At 55.4% G+C, this 16569-nt stretch overlaps 2 protein-coding genes across 2 annotated transcripts in view; one reads left to right on the forward strand and one right to left on the reverse strand.

The window, feature by feature from the left end:
- Positions 1-16039, forward strand: TNFAIP8L1 (TNF alpha induced protein 8 like 1). The gene is made up of 2 exons (XM_003819285.5): positions 1-157; positions 12385-16039. The coding sequence occupies exon 2, from the start codon at positions 12388-12390 to the stop codon at positions 12946-12948; it is 561 nt and encodes a 186-aa protein (XP_003819333.2). The 5' UTR covers positions 1-157; positions 12385-12387; the 3' UTR covers positions 12949-16039.
- The window catches only part of MYDGF (myeloid derived growth factor), a 15209-nt gene continuing 14437 nt past the window's right edge, over positions 15798-16569 (reverse strand). The window contains exon 6 of the mRNA XM_024926493.4: positions 15798-15931. Coding sequence (XP_024782261.1) covers positions 15906-15931 — 26 coding nt within the window. The 3' untranslated portion in view covers positions 15798-15905. The remainder of the gene's footprint in view (positions 15932-16569) is intronic.

Below are 16569 nucleotides of genomic sequence, written 5' to 3' on the forward strand. Positions count from 1 at the left end.
GAGGGCGGGGCCGCGCTGCCCGCCCCGCCCCGGCCCCGGCCCCGGCCCCGGCCCCGGCTCCGGCGCTGCTCCCACCGCCGCGGCAACGGCCCCGGCCCACGGAGGCGGCTGGACGGACCCCCGACGGTTGGACGTACGGACTCTGCTTCGAGAGCAGGTGAGCGAGCAGTGCCGGGGCGCCCCCCATTTCAGCGCATCTCGGGGGCCACCTGGCCGCCCTCTGTCTCTCCCGTCCCTTAATGCTTCTGCACCCCACCGCCTGTCCGTCTACATTCCTGCCTCAGTTTCCCTCTGTCTCTCTGTCACTCTCGCTGTATAGGTTAGGGGGAGACAGATTGAGTCTCAATTGCCCCCCTTGGCGTGGGGCTCTGCTCTGGGACCAGCACCCCCATCCCCCATGTGGACTCTAATGGACTCTGCCCCCTTTAACTGTAGGGCCGCAGGTGCTCAGGCCAGATTCCAGAACCCTGAGGGCATTCCAGGGGGTGGGCAGCTGGGCCAGCCGTGCGGAGGTGGGCATGACTGTAGCTTCTAGCTAAACCAGGCATCGGTCCAGGCATCGGTGGCGGGGAGCCAGGCCTAGGCCAGCCCGGGCCCACCCAGACTGGCCCCTAATGAGCTCCCAAGTGGCCTGTGGGGACTTGGCCTCAGTTTTGCCAGCTGTGAACTGGGACCGTCGCTGCTAAGGTAATTGGCAGGTGATCTGAAGGACATCTGCCGCCTCCTGGCCTTTTCTGTGAAGTCGAACTAGGCCCATTTCCTGGGATGGGAAACTAAGGCCTAGAAAGAGGCCAATGCTTCCAATGTTTGGCCAGGGAAGTGGGGACAGAGGCAGGACAGAATCTGTTTTCTCTGCATCCTCACATTTCCCAGCACCTTCTCTATGGAGGGGGGAAGGGCTGGTGGAGGAGCAGCCCCAGGTGTAAACAGGCCGCCAGAGTTTATTTCCTGAGCCAGTCCCAGCTCAGCTGGAGGCGATGAACGCCTTGGGAGGCTCCAGCGGGGCCAGCCCAGTGGTGGCGGAGCTTGGACCAATCTAGATTTGAGCTCTGCCACCCGCATGATATCTTGAACCAGTTTTTCAATTCTGCGGAGCCTCAGTTTCCTCATCTGTAAAACAGGAGTGGGTCATAACTCCCCGAGTTGAGGGCTGCTGGGGGATCAGATGCTGGAATACAGACCCTGCTCATAACCCGCCTGACTCTCGCTGTGGCTCTGCCCCAGTCACACTGGCCTCCTCCTGTTTCTGCAACACCCCAGGCGAGGTCCTGTCTCAGGGCCTTTGCATGGGCTGTGCCCTCTGCCACTACGGCAGGTCCAAGGGCGCCAGCTTTGAAACATAACAAGCTCCCTGGATGGGCCGGGCCCAGGACCTGCACAGGCAAGGGCTGGGAGGGGCAGAGGAGGGGCCGCTCAGGGACGCTGTACCTATGGAAACGGTGAACAAAGGGCTGTCTCCAGCCACACAAACACCTGGGTGAATTGGGCACTGGCCAGAGGCTGGAGCAGCCTGGGATACAGGTGGTGGGTGAGTGCCTGGACCCCTGCAGGGAATATGGGGCCGGGGGGGCACTTGAACCCTGCTCCAGTGGTGGGGCGGCTCTGCAGACGGGTGCAGGTCTGAGGTCCCGCGGTATGGCCCCTCCCACTGTGTGGCCTTGGACCGACGGTCAGGTGCCCCCAGAGCCTCAGTTTCCTCATCCCCGTTCCCCCAGGGGTCAGCCCAGGTGGGCGAGGGGTCTTTTGATTGCTTGACAATTCAGTATGGTGGGTTCCGGAGGCCTCAGTGTCCCTGTCTGTCCAATGGGGCCACGAAAGGGTGCCTTGAGGACAAAACTCCAGCCATTGACAGGGAAACACTCCTCCCAGAGAGACGTCAACGCTAAAAAATGACTCACACTTGCCCAGGTACAGCTCAGGTGTTACAGACGGGGAGGGGGGCAAGGAGGCAGAGCGAGAGGCAGGAACGGTCCAGTTCCACAGCATGCCTGCCCCTTCCCAGCATCTCCCGACACCCCTCAGCAGATGACCTCCCTGGAATCACACCTGCTCGAGCTTTGACGTAGGGACCTCTGGCAGAGTTCTTGGGATCTTGTAAATCCCCAGCTTCTAGGCCTCAGTTTCCCCATCTGTCCAATGGGGCTGGTCATCTCCTTTTTCTTGTGGGGCTGAGATAACTGGGGGGAGGGAGGGTGCTTTGAGGGGTGGGGGAGATTCAGCAAGATATTGTTAAAAGCCCGAGGAGGGGATTACAGGACACAGTACTTCTAGAAGCTTCCTAAGGCTTCGATCCTTCCCCTCTGGGGTGGGCTCTGGGAGAGAGGAGACTTGAACCCCAAATGTGCCATTGACTAGGATGAGGAAAGGATTGCACTAGGTTAAAGGCTGGGTTCAAATTCTGATTCTGCCACATCACTGCTTTATAAACAGGCAAGCTCCTGACCCTCTCTGACTCAGTTTCCTTATAACCAAAAACTTGCAGTCCATCTAGAGAATTTCCCAGCCTTGGCAACATGGTGAAACCCTGTCTCTACTTAAAACAAAGAAAAAAAAATTAGCCAGGTGTGGTGTCGCAGGCCTGTAGTCCCAGCCACTCTGGAGGCTGAGGTGGGAGGATCACCTGAGCCCAGGGAGGTTGAGGCTGCAGTGAGCCGAGATCATGCCATTGCACTTCAGCCTGGGCGACAGGAGTGAGACCCTGTCTCAAAGAAAAAGAAGAGAATTGGCTGGGCGCCGTGGCTCACGCCTGTAATCCCAGCACTTTGGGAGGCTGAGGTGGCCAGATCACCTGAGGTCAGGAATTCGAGACCAGACTGGCCAAGAGGGCAAAACCCTGTCTCTACTAAAAATACAAAAATGAGGCGGGCGTGGTGGTAGGTGCCTGTAATCCAGCTACTCAGGAGGCTGAGGCAGGAGAAACACTTAAACCCAAGAGGCAGAGGTTGCAGTGAGCCGAGATTGCACCACTGCACTCCAGCCTGGGTTGACAGAGTGTGAGACTCCATCTCAAAAAAAAAAAAATTAAAAATATACACATAAAATAAATAAAATAGATGGGGGATCTGGGAGGGCTTCCTGAGGAGGGGCCATGTAAACCCAGACCTGGATGACAAGAAAGAAACAGCCATGTGGAGACCTGGGGGAAGAGCAGCTCAGGCAGAGGGCACAGGTTGTGTAAAGGCCCTGGGGCAAGATGGCGCCTGGCATGGTGGAGGAGCAGCAAGGAGGCCCGTGAGGCTGGAGCAGTGAGGAGGAGGAGAGAGGAAGGAGGGGAGGGCAGGGAGGGGACAGGGCAGGGTGCGCAGGATCTTATGGGCTGCCAGGAATACTTGGCTTTGACCCCAAGGGAGGTGGGAGCCATGGAGGGTGGTGGGCAGGGGAAGGATGGAACCTGAGTCAGGTACTCACAGGCACCCGTTGGCTGCTACAGGGAGGACAGATGGGGGGCATGGGGATAGGTGGTGCTGAGGGACGAGGGGACCAGGATGGAGGCTGTGGGGGAGATAAGAAGTGGGTTGCGTTAGGCCAGGCAGGGTGGCTCATGTAATCCCAGCACTTTGGGAGGCTGAGGCAGGTGGATCACCTGAGGTCAGGAGTTGGAGACCAGCCTGACCAACATGGTGAAACCCCATCTCAACTAAAAATACAAAAATTACCCAGGCATGGTGGCACGTGCCTGTAATACCAGCTACTCAGGAAGCTGAGGCAGGAGAATAACCTGAACCCAGGAGGCGGAGGTTGCAGTGAGCCGAGATCACGCCGCTGCACTCCAGCCTGGGCAACAGAGTGAGACTCTGTCTCAAAAAAAAAAAAAGTGGGTTGCATTGGGACACATTTAGGGGCTGGATGCACCTCCTGCCAGGTGATCCTAGGCTTCTCTGCACTCTAATAATTTATTGCTTGGGCTGAGGCAAGCCTGTCCCCTCCTCTGCAGAATCATGGGCTGTGGGTACCTGATAATTCATGTTTGGCCCTCGAACCCTTTCTCCAGTGGAAATCTGGCCACAGTGGAAAGTGTCCAGGCTCCCCACCACAACCCAGCAGGCAGCTGGCCCCTGCCCATCCATGGGTGGTCCTGAGGGTTCTGGGGAACCCAGTTTGAGAACAACTGATGTCACCCCCAACTTGGGCCAACAGATTCCCCTCTCTCTTTTGCCATAACTAAAATGGACACTGGCGAAGTATGGCGGCTCATGCCTGTAATCCTAGCATTTTGGGAGGCCGAGGCAGGAGGATAGCTTGAGCCCAGGAGGAGACCAGCCTGGCCAACATGGCAAAACCCCATCTCTACTAAAAATACAAAACTTAGCCAGGCATGATGGCAGGTGCCTGTAATCCCAGCTATTTGGGAGGCTGAGGCAGGAGAATTGCTTGAACCAGAGAGGTGGAGGTTGCAGTGGGCTGAGATCGCGCAACAGAGCGGGACTCCATCTCAAAAAATAAATAAAAAATAAAATTGGCCGTTCACGGTGGCTTATGCCTGTAATCCCAGCACTTTGGGTGGCCGAGGCGGGTGGATCACCTGAGGTCAGGAATTCGAGACCAGCCTGACCAACTTGGAGAAACCCCGTCTCTACTAAAAATACAAAATTAACCGGGCGTGGTGGCGCATGCCTGTAATCCCAGCTACTTGGGAGGCTGAGGCAGGAGAATCACTTGAACCCAGGAGGCAGAGGTTGCAGTGAGCTGAGATCACGCCATTGCACTCCAGCCTGGGCAACAAGAGTGAAACTCTGTCTCAAAAAAATAAAATAAAAATACAATAAAATGGACACTGGCCAAGTGTGGCAGCTCACGCCTGCAATCCCAGCACTTTGGGAGGTCAAGGCGGGAGGATCACTTGAGCCCAGGAGTTCGAGACTAGCCTGGGCAACATAGCAAGACGCCATGTCTACCAAAAAAAAAAAAAAATTAACCAGGCATGGTGGCACATACCTGTAGTCCCAGCTACTCAGGAGGCTGAGGTGGGAGGATCACTTGAGCCCAGGAGGTCGAGGCTATAGTGAGCTATAATGGTACCACTGCACTCCAGCCTGGGCAACAGAGTAAGACCTTGTCTTAAAAAAAAACGAATAAATAAAAATAAAATGGACACCGGCTTGCAAGTCCTGAGTCATGGATTTTTTTTTTTTTTTTTTTTTTTTTTTTTTTGAGATAGAGTCTCAGTCTGTTTCTCAGGCTGGAATGAAGTGGAGCTCACTGCAACCTCCGCCCCCCAGGTTCATGCGAGTCTCGTGACGCAGCCTCCCGAGTAGCTGGGATTACAGGCGTGTGCCACACACGGCTAATTTTTGTATTTTTAGTAGAGATGGGGTTTCACCATGTTGGCCAGGCTGGTCTTGGACTCCCGACCTAAGGTGATCTGCCCACCTCGGCCTCCCAAAGTGCTGGGATTACAGGCATGAGCCACCACGCCCAGCCTGTGAGTCATGGGTCTTAAAGGGCTTGGTGCAGTGGGACCCTGGGAGTTGGTGGGATGAGGCCTGGGATCACTGGCCTCGGCGGGAAGAGGCCTGAGGCCCCTCCTGGGCCCCCGGAGTGCAGCCGGGGCTGAGACAAGACAGATGGAGCAGCTGGCGTGGACCTGCGGAGCAGATCCATCAATTATTGACACTCTGTGAGGTGCATGAAGAATTCATGGGACAGGGGTGGGGATGGCAGGGACTTGTGACATAATTGCAGCCAGCTCACCAGAGCCACCTCCTGTGTTTTCAGGAATTTTGCCATCTGGTAGTTAAACGCAGCCATTATTTAACGTGGGAGAATATAAACTTATAGTTAAGGCTGGGCGTGGTGGCTCCCACCTGTAATCCCAGCAGTTTGGGAGGCCGAGGTGAGTAGATCACTTGAGGCCGGGAGTTAGAGACCAGCCTGGCCGACATGGCCAAACCCCGTCTCTACTAAAAATACACAAATTTGTATTTTTGTACAAATACAAATACACCAGCTGGGTGTGGTGGCATGCACCTGTAGTCCTAGCTACTTGGGAGGCTGAGGCTGAGGCAGGAGAATCGCTTGAATCCGGGAGGCAGAGGTTGCAGTGAGCTGAGATTTGGCCACTGCACTCCAGCCTGGGAGACAGAGCAAGACTCCATCTCAAAATACATACAAACATACATACATACATAAACTTATAGTTAAATAAAGTACATTTAAGCCAGGGGCGGTAGCTCACACCTGTAGTCCCAGCACTTTGGGAGGCTGAGGCAGGAGGATCCGTCTCAAAAAAAAAAAAAAAAAGGAATATAGGGAGCAGGGGAAGAGTCAAGGGAGCCAGGGAGTTGGTGCCTGGTCACCCATTTTGCAGATGGGAGAGCTGCCCCCGTGCATGGGGCCTGCCAAGGGTCACAGCAGGGAGACCTCAGAGCTGTGGACGGACCTGGACAGAGGCTGTGGACAGGGCTGAGGCCTCCTGGCTGTTCCTGTAACAAGCGTGACACAGCCCTGCCCCAGGGCCTTTGCACAGGCTGTGCCCTTTGCCTGGAGCATCTTCCCGCAGACCCTGTCATTGCAGGCCCAGTTCAACCGGCCCAGCCTCTCCCTAGAGAGGCCCTCCTGGTTACCCTGAACTTCATCCCCCACCCCCGTGGCCCATATCTCTCTTCCTGAAATTAACTTGTTTGTTTCTATTTATTGGTTACCGGCACCTCCTCCTTCCAGCAGGGGAACAGTTTTTGCACCCAGGCTGGAGTGCAGTGGAACAATCTCGACTCCCTGCAACCTCCACCTCCCAGGTTCAAGCGGTTCTTCTGCCTCAGTCTCCCGAGTAGCTGGAATTACAGGTGCTCGCCACCACGCCCGGCCGACTTTTTTTTTTTTTTCAGTTGAGTCCGGGTCTCACTATGTTGGCCAGGCTAGTCTTGAACTCCTGGCCTCAATTGATCCTCCTCCCTCTGCCTCCCAAACTGCTGGGATTACAGTTATGAGCCACCGCATCTGGCCAATCATTGTTTTAAAGTGTACAATTTATAACCAGAAAGTTATGTGACCATCATAAATTTCTGGAATCTCTAATTCCAGAACATTCCATTACCACTCACCCCAAAAAAACCTGGTTCCCAATTTAGCAATCGCTTTCCATTTTCCCCTCTTCCAGTTTCCAGCACCCGCGAATCCGCTTTCTGCCCTTGTGGACAGGCCTCTCCTGAACGTTTTTTTTTTTTTGAGATGGAGTCTCGCTCTGTCACCCAGGCTGGAGTACAGTGACGTGATCTTGGCTCACTGCAAGCTCCGCTTCCCGGGTTCATGCCATTCTCCTGCCTCAGCCTCCCGAGTAGCCAGGATTACAGGTGCCTGCCACCGCGCCCTGCTAATTTTTTGTATTTTTAGTAGAGACGGGGTTTCACCGTGTTAGCCAGGATGGTCTCGATCTCCTGACCTTGTGATCCGCCCGCCTCGGCCTCCGAAAGTGCTGGGATTGCAGGCGTGAGCCGGTGCCCGGCCCTTCCTGAACATTTCATAGAAGTGGGATCACACACTGTGTGGCCTTGTGTGTCTGGCTTCTGTCACTGGGAATGATGTCCTCAAGGTGCATCCACGCTGGAGCTTGTGTGTGAGCCTCGTTCCTTTTATGGCTAGAGAACATTCCATTGTTTGGACCGATCTCATTTTGTTTATTCATTCACCCATTAATGGACATATGGACATTTGAGTTGCTTCCACTTGCAGGCTACCCTGGGTCACGCTGCTGTAAACTGTGATGTGCAAAACAAGTGTTTGCGTGGTGTATGCTTGCGTTTCTCTTGGGTAGATCCCCCAAAGTGGAATTGCTGGGTCCTATGGTAACTGTGTGTTTAGATGTCTGAGGAGCCGTCGGACTGGGTTTTTTTGTTTTGTTTTGTTTTTTGTTTTTTGTGACGGAGTCTCGCTCTATCACCCAGGCTGGAGACCTCGGCTCACTGTCACTGCAACCTCCACCTCCCAGGTTCAAATGATCCTCCTGCCTCAGCCTCCAGAGTAGCTGGGATTACAGGTGCCTGCCACCATGCCCAGCTAATTTTTTTTGTATTTTTAGTAGAGATAAGGTTTCACCATGTTGGCCAGGCTGATCTCAACTCTTCACCTCAGGTGATCTGCCCACCTCAGCTTCCCAAAGTGCTGGGATTACAGGTGTGAGTCAGTGCACCTGGCTTTTTTTTTTTTTTTTTTTTTTTTTTTTTCCTTTTGAGACAGGGTTTTGCTCTGTTGCTCAGGCTGGAGTGCAGTGGTGTGATCCTAGCTCACTGCAGCCTTGACCTCCTGGGCTCAAGCGATTCTCCCCCTCTCAGCCTCTTGAGTACCTGGGACCACAGACCCGTGCCACCATGCCCGGCTAATTAAAAAAAAATTTTTTTTTGTAGAGATGGGATCTCGCTATGTTGCCCAGGCTGGTCTTGAACTTCCCAGTTCAAGCAATCCTCCTGCCTTGGCCTCTTAAAGTGTTGGGATTACAGGTGTGAGCCACCTCGCCTGGCCCAGATGATTTTTGTAATGAGGAGGCAGCTTGGGGTCTAGAAAGCCAGGGCCTTAGCAAGGCAGGGATGGGATCTGTTTTGATGCCTGCTGTATCCCCAGTGCCTCTGTGGTCTCTTCTGCAAAGCAGGCAACCTGGCCAGTACCAGGTGGGAATGACGAATAGGCACAGGTCGCTGGCTCAGGACACTGGGGTTTGGTTACAAGCTTCTGCCCCAGGACAGCTGGTGCTCCATAAATGCTCGTTGAGCCACTGAATGGGTGTTAACACCTGAATCCCAGAAGCTGTAGCAGGCTGTGTGTTTGTGACGATGGCGGGGTGCCCTGGCATTTGGAGGGCGATGCCCCTAGGCCCCAGGCAGTCCCTAGGAAGGCCCCTGCCCTGTAAGGGCTGATGCGGCCGCTACACCGCCTCCTGCAGGAAGGAAGACCCAGGTTTATTTTGGTCCTCGGCCTGTTCCCCTGGGAGAGCAGTCATCCTCCTGTCTGGCTGCCTGGATGGGAGCGTTTCTGGCAGAACAATGGGTCAGGGAGGAGGAAGGGGAAGGCCAGGCAGCTGGGCCGCCCCAGGTGTCAGCAGGTCCCGGGGCTGCCCCGGCTGTCTTAGGAGTGTGGGGGCCAGGAAGGGAGGCCACAGCTGCTTGCCCCCCATCCCTCTTCCTGTTGGCCTTGCAGGGGGCGGGGGTTGCTCTTGGGAGCCCAGGCCCTTCCTGAATCTGTAAACAGGCCTGACTCCCCTCCGGAATCAACTTCTTCAGCCTCAGGACTCACAGATGGGAAAGTCAAGGCCCAGCGAGGGGCACAGCCCTGCCTGGGGTCACGGAGCTCCCGAGATGGGCAGAAAGATGTGGGCTCCAGGGCCGATGGGGTCCAGGGGCCTCATCCCCAGATGCAGAGAAAGGCCTTTTCCTCTTCGAGTCCCCTCGGTTTATTCATCTATGAACTGGGGAGGCTGGACCCAGGGGCTCGGGAGTTTCCTCTTAGAATCTGCAAACATCCTTTTTTTTTTTTTTTTTTTTTTTTTTTTTTTTGAGATTGAGTTTTGCTCTTGTTGCCCAGGCTGGAGTCCAGTGGTGTGATCTCAGCTGACTGCAACCTACGCCTCCTGGGTTCGAGCGATTCTCCTGTCTCAGCCCCCAAAGTAGCTGGGACTACAGGTGCCCACCACCATGCCCAGCTAATTTTTGTATTTTTAGTAGAGACGGGGTTTCACCATGTTGCCCAGGCTGGACTCGAACTCCTGACCTCAAGTGATCCTCCCGCCTCGGCTTCCGAAAGTGCTGGGATTACAGGTGTGAGCCACCGCGCCCGGCCAGCCTTTTTGTTTTGCACAGGGAATCTCACTGAGATAGAACTAGGTCTGCAAGTTCACAGAGCTGAGGTGGGCACGGAAGGGCGGAATTCCAGGCAGTGGTTGCAGCCTGTCGTCCAGAGGAAGCTCACAGCTTAGGGGGCATTGCGGTTTGGTCACAAGCTTCTGCCCCAGGACAAAGTTCGTTCCGATCTTCCCCATATTTCAGATGGGGAAACTGAGGCACATTGTTAAGTTGCTTGCTGCAGAGGCCAGAGCTGGGAGCAGGCCCTAAATATCAGGGTTGCCCTCTAAGACTCACGGCCAGTTGAGGGCGTTAGGTGGGGAAGGCACAGGGAGTTGGGGTTCAAGGGCGTTGAGAGCCAGTGGTTACTGTATTGCTGTGTGGTCTTGGGGAAGTGGCTCAGCCTCTCTGAGCCTTTGTGGTCTCTTCTGCAAAACAGGCAACCTGCCTAGTACATGGTGGCGATGACAAAGTGGGCACACATCGCTGACTCAGGGTCTGCCACGTGGCACTGAGTCAACAGCACCCCTCTTCTGGCCTAGGCCTGTGCAGAGCCAGGGTCTGGTGACCGAGGTCGGAGGGCAGGGGCGGCCCATCCAGTAATTCCCGTGCCTGCCCTGACCTCAGAGGGCGGCCGAGGGTTTGGAACTTCTCCCGGAGTCTGAACTCACACAAAGACCGGCTTTGTGGGGGCTCCTGGGGTAGGTGGGTGCCTACATGGCATTCCAAGGCTGGCAGCCTGGCGCTGGGGTGGGAGTGGAGGCTGAGCAGGGCCTGGGGCAGTGAGAGAGACCGGGGGCGGGTCTCAGGCCCTCCCTCCTCCCCCAGTTCTTCCACACTCCCCTCTTCATTCAGCAGATGTTTCTGGAGTCTGCAGGGACACCGTGGATAAGGAATTGGGCCCATGACCTCCCCTGCGGCCTGGGGTGAGGCAGACCCGTTAGGGTGCAGAGCTGGGGAGCAGAGGAGCAATGGGGATGCCTGGGGAACCTGCGGCTCAGAGGAGGCAGAGACTTGGGGGCCAAAGTGATGGGGATGTATAGTTTACCAGGGAAGAGGCAGGGGCTTGGGGGCCAGGCTTTGGGGGGTGTATAGGAGTTCACCAGGGAGGAGATGGGGCCTTAGGGTATTGAGGTCCACAGGGAAGAGTCAGGGCTCCAAGTGAGGTGTGGAGCTCGGTCCTGGGAGCTTTGAGGAGCTGTCAGCTGGTTCTCAGCAGGTAAGGGCTATGCCCTACTCTGAGATTTAGGAAGAATTCCGGAGCTGCAGGAAGGAGGTGGGTGGAGGGGGAAGCTCCAGGGCTGGGGAAACTGGGCAGGCTACAGGGCAGGGTGGACAGAGAAAAGGAGCAGACAGGGACAGGGGGATGGTTCTGCAGTGAGAGGCCTGGCCCTTATGCCTCGAGAGCTGGCCAGGCTCTCACCCTGGCCACCTCCCCTGTCCCAGCCTGGACGGGGGCTGTCCAAGTCAATGTTTCCCTGTTGGAGGAATCATCGGAGCCATGCCTTCCCAGAAACCCCACAAATGGCCCCCTGTGAACCCATCACCCCCTGGCTCACTCGGGGCTGAAGGCCTTGGACATGCCTGTTATAAACCCTGTCGGGGGCCAGGTGTGGTGGTGGGTGCCTGTAGTCCCAGCTACTCCGGAGGCTGAGGCAGGAGAATGGCGTGAACCCAGGAGGCAGAGCTTGCAGTGAGCCGAGATCGCGCCACCACACTCCAGCCTGGGCAACAGAGGGAGATTCCATCTCAAAAAATAGTAATAATAATAATAAAATAAATAAATAATAAACCAACCCTGCGGGGGCGGTGGGACTGGAGGCACTGCCATAGTAATGGGGCTCCTCCACCCTGAACAGCCCCGGGTCTGGGGCTCACTTGGAACCCCACCTCATGGAGCTGTGGGGTGAGGGTGAGGAGTGTTGAGCTGGACCTAGGGGGATGGAACGGAACCCCCTGTAACAATCACCTTGAGCCCCTTCTCAGCTCATAGCAAGGATATGATGGGTTTGAGGGCTGGCATCAGGCCCTACAGATAGTGGGGGCCTTCTCTGTTTGTTTATAATAATAATCATAATAATAAATAAAAAATAAAATTTTTGATTTTTTTTTTAGAGACAGGGTCTTGTTATGTTGCCCAGGCTGGTCTCAAACTCCTGGCCTCGCAATTCTCCTGCCTCAACCTCCCAGAGCACTGGGACCACAGGCATGAACCACAGGCTTGAATTATAGGCTGCAGTGCGGTGGCATGGTCTTAGCTCACTGCAACCTCCGCCTCCCGGGTTCAAGGGATTCTCCTGCCTCAGCCTCCCAAGTAGCGGGGATTGCGGGCACCCACCACCAAGCCTGGCTAATTTTTGTATTTTTAGTAGAGAGAAACATGGGTTTCACCATGTTTGCCAGGCTGGTCTCGAACTCCTGACCTCAATCTCAGGCGATCCGCCTGCCTAGGCCTCCCAAATTGCTGGGATTACAGGCGTGAGCCACTGCGTCCGGCATGACACTTTTTAAAGAAACAGATTCCGTTAGGCCCTCTGGGGTCTGTGGTGTTGTCACCTCTTCTGTGTGAGGAGTGCCCCAACGTGCAAAACTGAGGGCTGGTCTGTGTCCCCTGCAGGCCATGGACACCTTCAGCACCAAGAGCCTGGCTCTGCAGGCGCAGAAGAAGCTCCTGAGTAAGATGGCGTCCAAGGCAGTGGTGGCCGTGCTGGTGGATGACACCAGCAGTGAGGTGCTGGATGAGCTGTACCGCGCCACCAGGGAGTTCACGCGCAGCCGCAAGGAGGCCCAGAAGATGCTCAAGAACCTGGTCAAGGTGGCCCTGAAGCTGGGACTGCTGCTGCGTGGGGACCAGCTGGGCGGTGAGGAGCTGGCGCTGCTGCGGCGCTTCCGCCACCGGGCGCGCTGCCTGGCCATGACGGCCGTCAGCTTCCACCAGGTGGACTTCACCTTCGACCGGCGCGTGCTGGCCGCCGGGCTGCTCAAGTGCCGCGACCTGCTGCACCAGGCCGTGGGTCCCCACCTGACCGCCAAGTCCCACGGCCGCATCAACCACGTGTTCGGCCACCTAGCCGACTGCGACTTCCTGGCTGCGCTCTACGGCCCCGCCGAGCCCTACCGCTCCCACCTGCGCAGGATCTGCGAGGGCCTGGGCCGGATGCTGGACGAGGGCAGCCTCTGAACCCCGGGGCCGCCCGACCGCGCCCCTCGCGCCTTTTGGGGCTCTCCTGCTGGGCGCGGGTGGGGTTTGTGGGTTTTTTCCCACCTCTTTTCTCCCAATCGGACTCCGGCCAAACTCCCCTAGACAGATGGGTGACCTGTCTCCTTTGAGAGGATGCTGAGGCATCTGTAGCAGCTGTTTCAAACACCAATGTCACCTCTCCTCCTGGCCCCCGCCCAATAGGGAGAGGAATTTGGGGCCCTACTCTGGGGACCACCTTTCACCCGTTTGTACTTTCTGGGCCACGCCGACCCCTGGGTCGCTTGATGTAAAAGCCAAAAGCTGCTGCCTCCCACTTGGATCATGTCGCCTGGGATTTTCATCCCCTCGCACAAGGACTAGGGGTTCACATGGTGAACTGGGGGAAGGGAAGTGTTAGGGGGCAAGTCGCGGCACCCCCCCATCCATAAACTCACGTCCTAACCCCCAGGACCTCAGAAGATGATCTGATTTGGAAATAGGATCATTACAGATGGAATTAGTTCAGATGATCTCATCTTGGAGTAGGGTGGGCCCCAATTCAAGGACTGGGGTCCTTAAAAAAAGTGGGCCTGGGGCAGGGCGCGGTGGCTCACGCCTGTAATCCCAGCACTTTGAGAGGCTGAGGCGGGCGGATCACGAGGTCAGGAGATCGAGACCATCCTGGCTAACACGGTGAAACCCCATCTCTACTGAAAATACAAAAAATTAGCTGGGCATGGTGGCACTTGCCTGTAGTCCCAGCTACTTGGGAGGCTGAGGCAGGATAATCACTTGAACCAGGAGGAGGAGGTTGCAGTGAGCCGAGATTGTGCCACTGCACTCCAGCCTGGGTGACAGAGCAAGACTCTGTCTCAAAAAAAGAAGCGGGGGAGTGGGGGATTGAGGCCAGGTGCAGTGGCTCACTACTGTAATTCCAGCACTTTGGGAGGCCGAGGCAGGAAGACTGCTTGAACTCAGGAGTTCAAGACCAGTCTGGGCAACATGGTGAGACCCTCGTCTCTACAAAAAAAAAATTATCGTGGTGGGCTGGGCGTGGTGGCTCACACCTGTAATCCCAGCACTTTGGGAGGCTGAGGCGGGCAGATCACAAGGTCAAGAGATTGAGACCATCCTGGCAAACATGGTGAAACCCCGTCTCTACTAAAAATACAAAAATTAGCCGGGCATGGTGTTGCGTGCCTGTAGTCCCAGCTACTTGGGAGGCTGAGGCAGGAGAATCGCTTGAACCTGGGAGGCGCAGGTTGCAGGGAGGCGGAGGTTGCAGTGAGCCGAGATTGCACCACTGCACTTCAGCCTGGTGACAGAGCGAGACTCGTCTCAAAAAAAAAAAAAAAAAGTGACTGTGGTGGTGCACACGTATAATCCCAGCTACTTGAGAGATGACGAGGGAAGATCACTTAAGCCCAGGAGTTAAGAGGCTGCAGTGACCGATGATCATGCCACTGCACTCCAGCTTGGGTGAGAGTGGGACTCTGTCTTAGAAAAAAAAAAAAAAAAGTATTTGCACACAGACATGCATGCAAGGAAGGCCAATGATGCCGGCCACCACCAGGAGCTGGGAGAGGCCCAGGGCAGATCCCCCTCAGCCTTGGAGGGACCTAGCCCTGGCCACACCTTCATCTCAGACTTGCGGCCCAGCGAACTGAATGAGAATAAATGTGCGTGAAGCCCCTCAGTCCACAGGATGTGGTCCTGGAAGCCCCCACTCAAGAAGGCTCCAGTGAATGCTGGCACGTTCAGCCAGGATGCCTCCGTGAAGCTGGAGACCTCTGCCCTGGGTCGGGAGGGGAAACTGCTCCAATCCAGGGACTGCCACATGGGAGGGGACGGAGCGTGCCCACCTCCCAGGGGTGAGGGGGGACCCACCTGAGATGTGTGCACATTTTATTTATTTATTGTTTTGAGACAAAGTCTCGCGGTGTCACCCAGGCTGGAGTGCAGTGCTGAAATCTCGGCTCATTGCAGCCCCTTCCTTCCAGGCTCAAGTGATCCTCCCACCTCAGCCCCGGGTAGCTGGGACTACAGGTGTGCACGAGCACACCCGGCTAATCTTTGTATTTTTTGTAGACAGAAGGTCTCACCATGTTGCCCAGGATGGTCTCGAACTCCTGGGCTCAAGCGACCTACCTACCTCGGCCTCACAAAGTGTGCACATTGTAATATCGTGATTTCATATTTGGAGAATCAGCAACCAACCAGCCAACCATGTTGCTTTTATAAGACAGAGCTGAGAAAGCAAAGCTTGGCTGTCGTCTTGGCTCTGGTACCACCAACGAGATGCGGGCGATTCTCAGTTCAGGGCGTGGAGGCGTGGTGTGGGGGAGTCTATTTGCCATTCTTGTTTGTCAGCAGGGGGCAGGGGTTCTCAAAGATTGCAAAATGCTGCTGCAGGTCAGGAAGGTTATTTTGGGTGCCTGTGGGGGAGGTGAAACGAGGTCCCATGACTGTTTTGCAGAACCTTGTCTGTGGAGGGTAGAGGTTGTGGCAGGGGCCTGTGGGCCTTACTTGGTGAGAAGGTAGGTCTAGCTGGCTCCATTCAGTATTTGAGACATTTCGAATTTGTCTGCATTTAAAACCAAGAGATCACACACACCCGTCTGGATTTGGAGTTTCTCTTGAAAACTCGCCAGTCCGGCCGTCTGAGCCTGCACTGACGCCTGGTGAAGCTGTGCAGGGGCCGCCCCTCTCCCTTTCGCCACAGTCCTCTCCACTCCCTTTCGCCTCTCCCTGGCCTGCTGCACTCACTGATAGGAAATTCTGACCCCAGACTCGGAGCAGCCTTCCCGTGGTTCGGTTTTTGCTTCCGCGAAAAAGCCAAAGGCCTTGGCCAGAGAGCCAGCTGTTCCTACCTCTACCCCACGCTTCCAAGGCAACCTTCTCCACTTATCTTAGGCCGAGAGACAGATCTTCAAGAACGTACGTGGATCCTGATTTTCTCACGAAGTCCCGATGGAACCCTGTGCTGTTGAGACATCAATGTGTAAAACTCTCTGTGTCCCTGTTGGGCTGTCCAGACAGTCTGGACTCTTGTAAATTTGAGATTTAATTAAAGGAAACAAACCAAATAGAACTGTGGAACAATTTAAATAAAAGCACACATTAGCCTGGGCGCAGTGGCTCATGTCAGTAAACCTAGTGCTTTGGGAGGCCGAGGCAGGAGGATCACTTGAGCCAAGGAGTTCAAGACCACCCTGGGCAACATAGCGAGACCCTATCTCTAAAAATATATATATATATAAGGCCAAGTGCAGTGGCTCACGCCTGTCATCCCAGCACTTTGGGAGGCTGAGGCAGGCAGATCACCTGAGGTCAGGAGTTCAAGACCAGCCTGGCCAAGATGGTGAGACCCCATCTGTACTAAAAAGTACAAAAATTAGCTGGGCATGGCGGCGGGTGCCTGTAATCCCAGCTACTTGGGAGGCTGAGGCAGGAGAATCACTTGAACCTGGGAGGCGGAGGTTGCAGTGAGATGAGATCGTGCCACTGCATTCCAGCCTGGGCAACAGAGTGAGACTTGGTCTCAGAAACAGAATAAAAAAATAAAAAATTATAGCCAGTCAGGGTGGCATGCACATGTGGTCCCAGCTATCTGGAAGGATG

Source organism: Pan paniscus, chromosome 20, assembly GCF_029289425.2.
Source record: "Pan paniscus chromosome 20, NHGRI_mPanPan1-v2.0_pri, whole genome shotgun sequence".
NCBI lineage: Eukaryota > Metazoa > Chordata > Mammalia > Primates > Hominidae > Pan > Pan paniscus.

Coding starts and splice junctions, on each gene's coding strand:
- TNFAIP8L1 (XM_003819285.5), top strand. CDS start 12,388: ATGGACACCTTCAGCACCAAGAGCCTGGCTCTGCAGGCGCAGAAGAAG.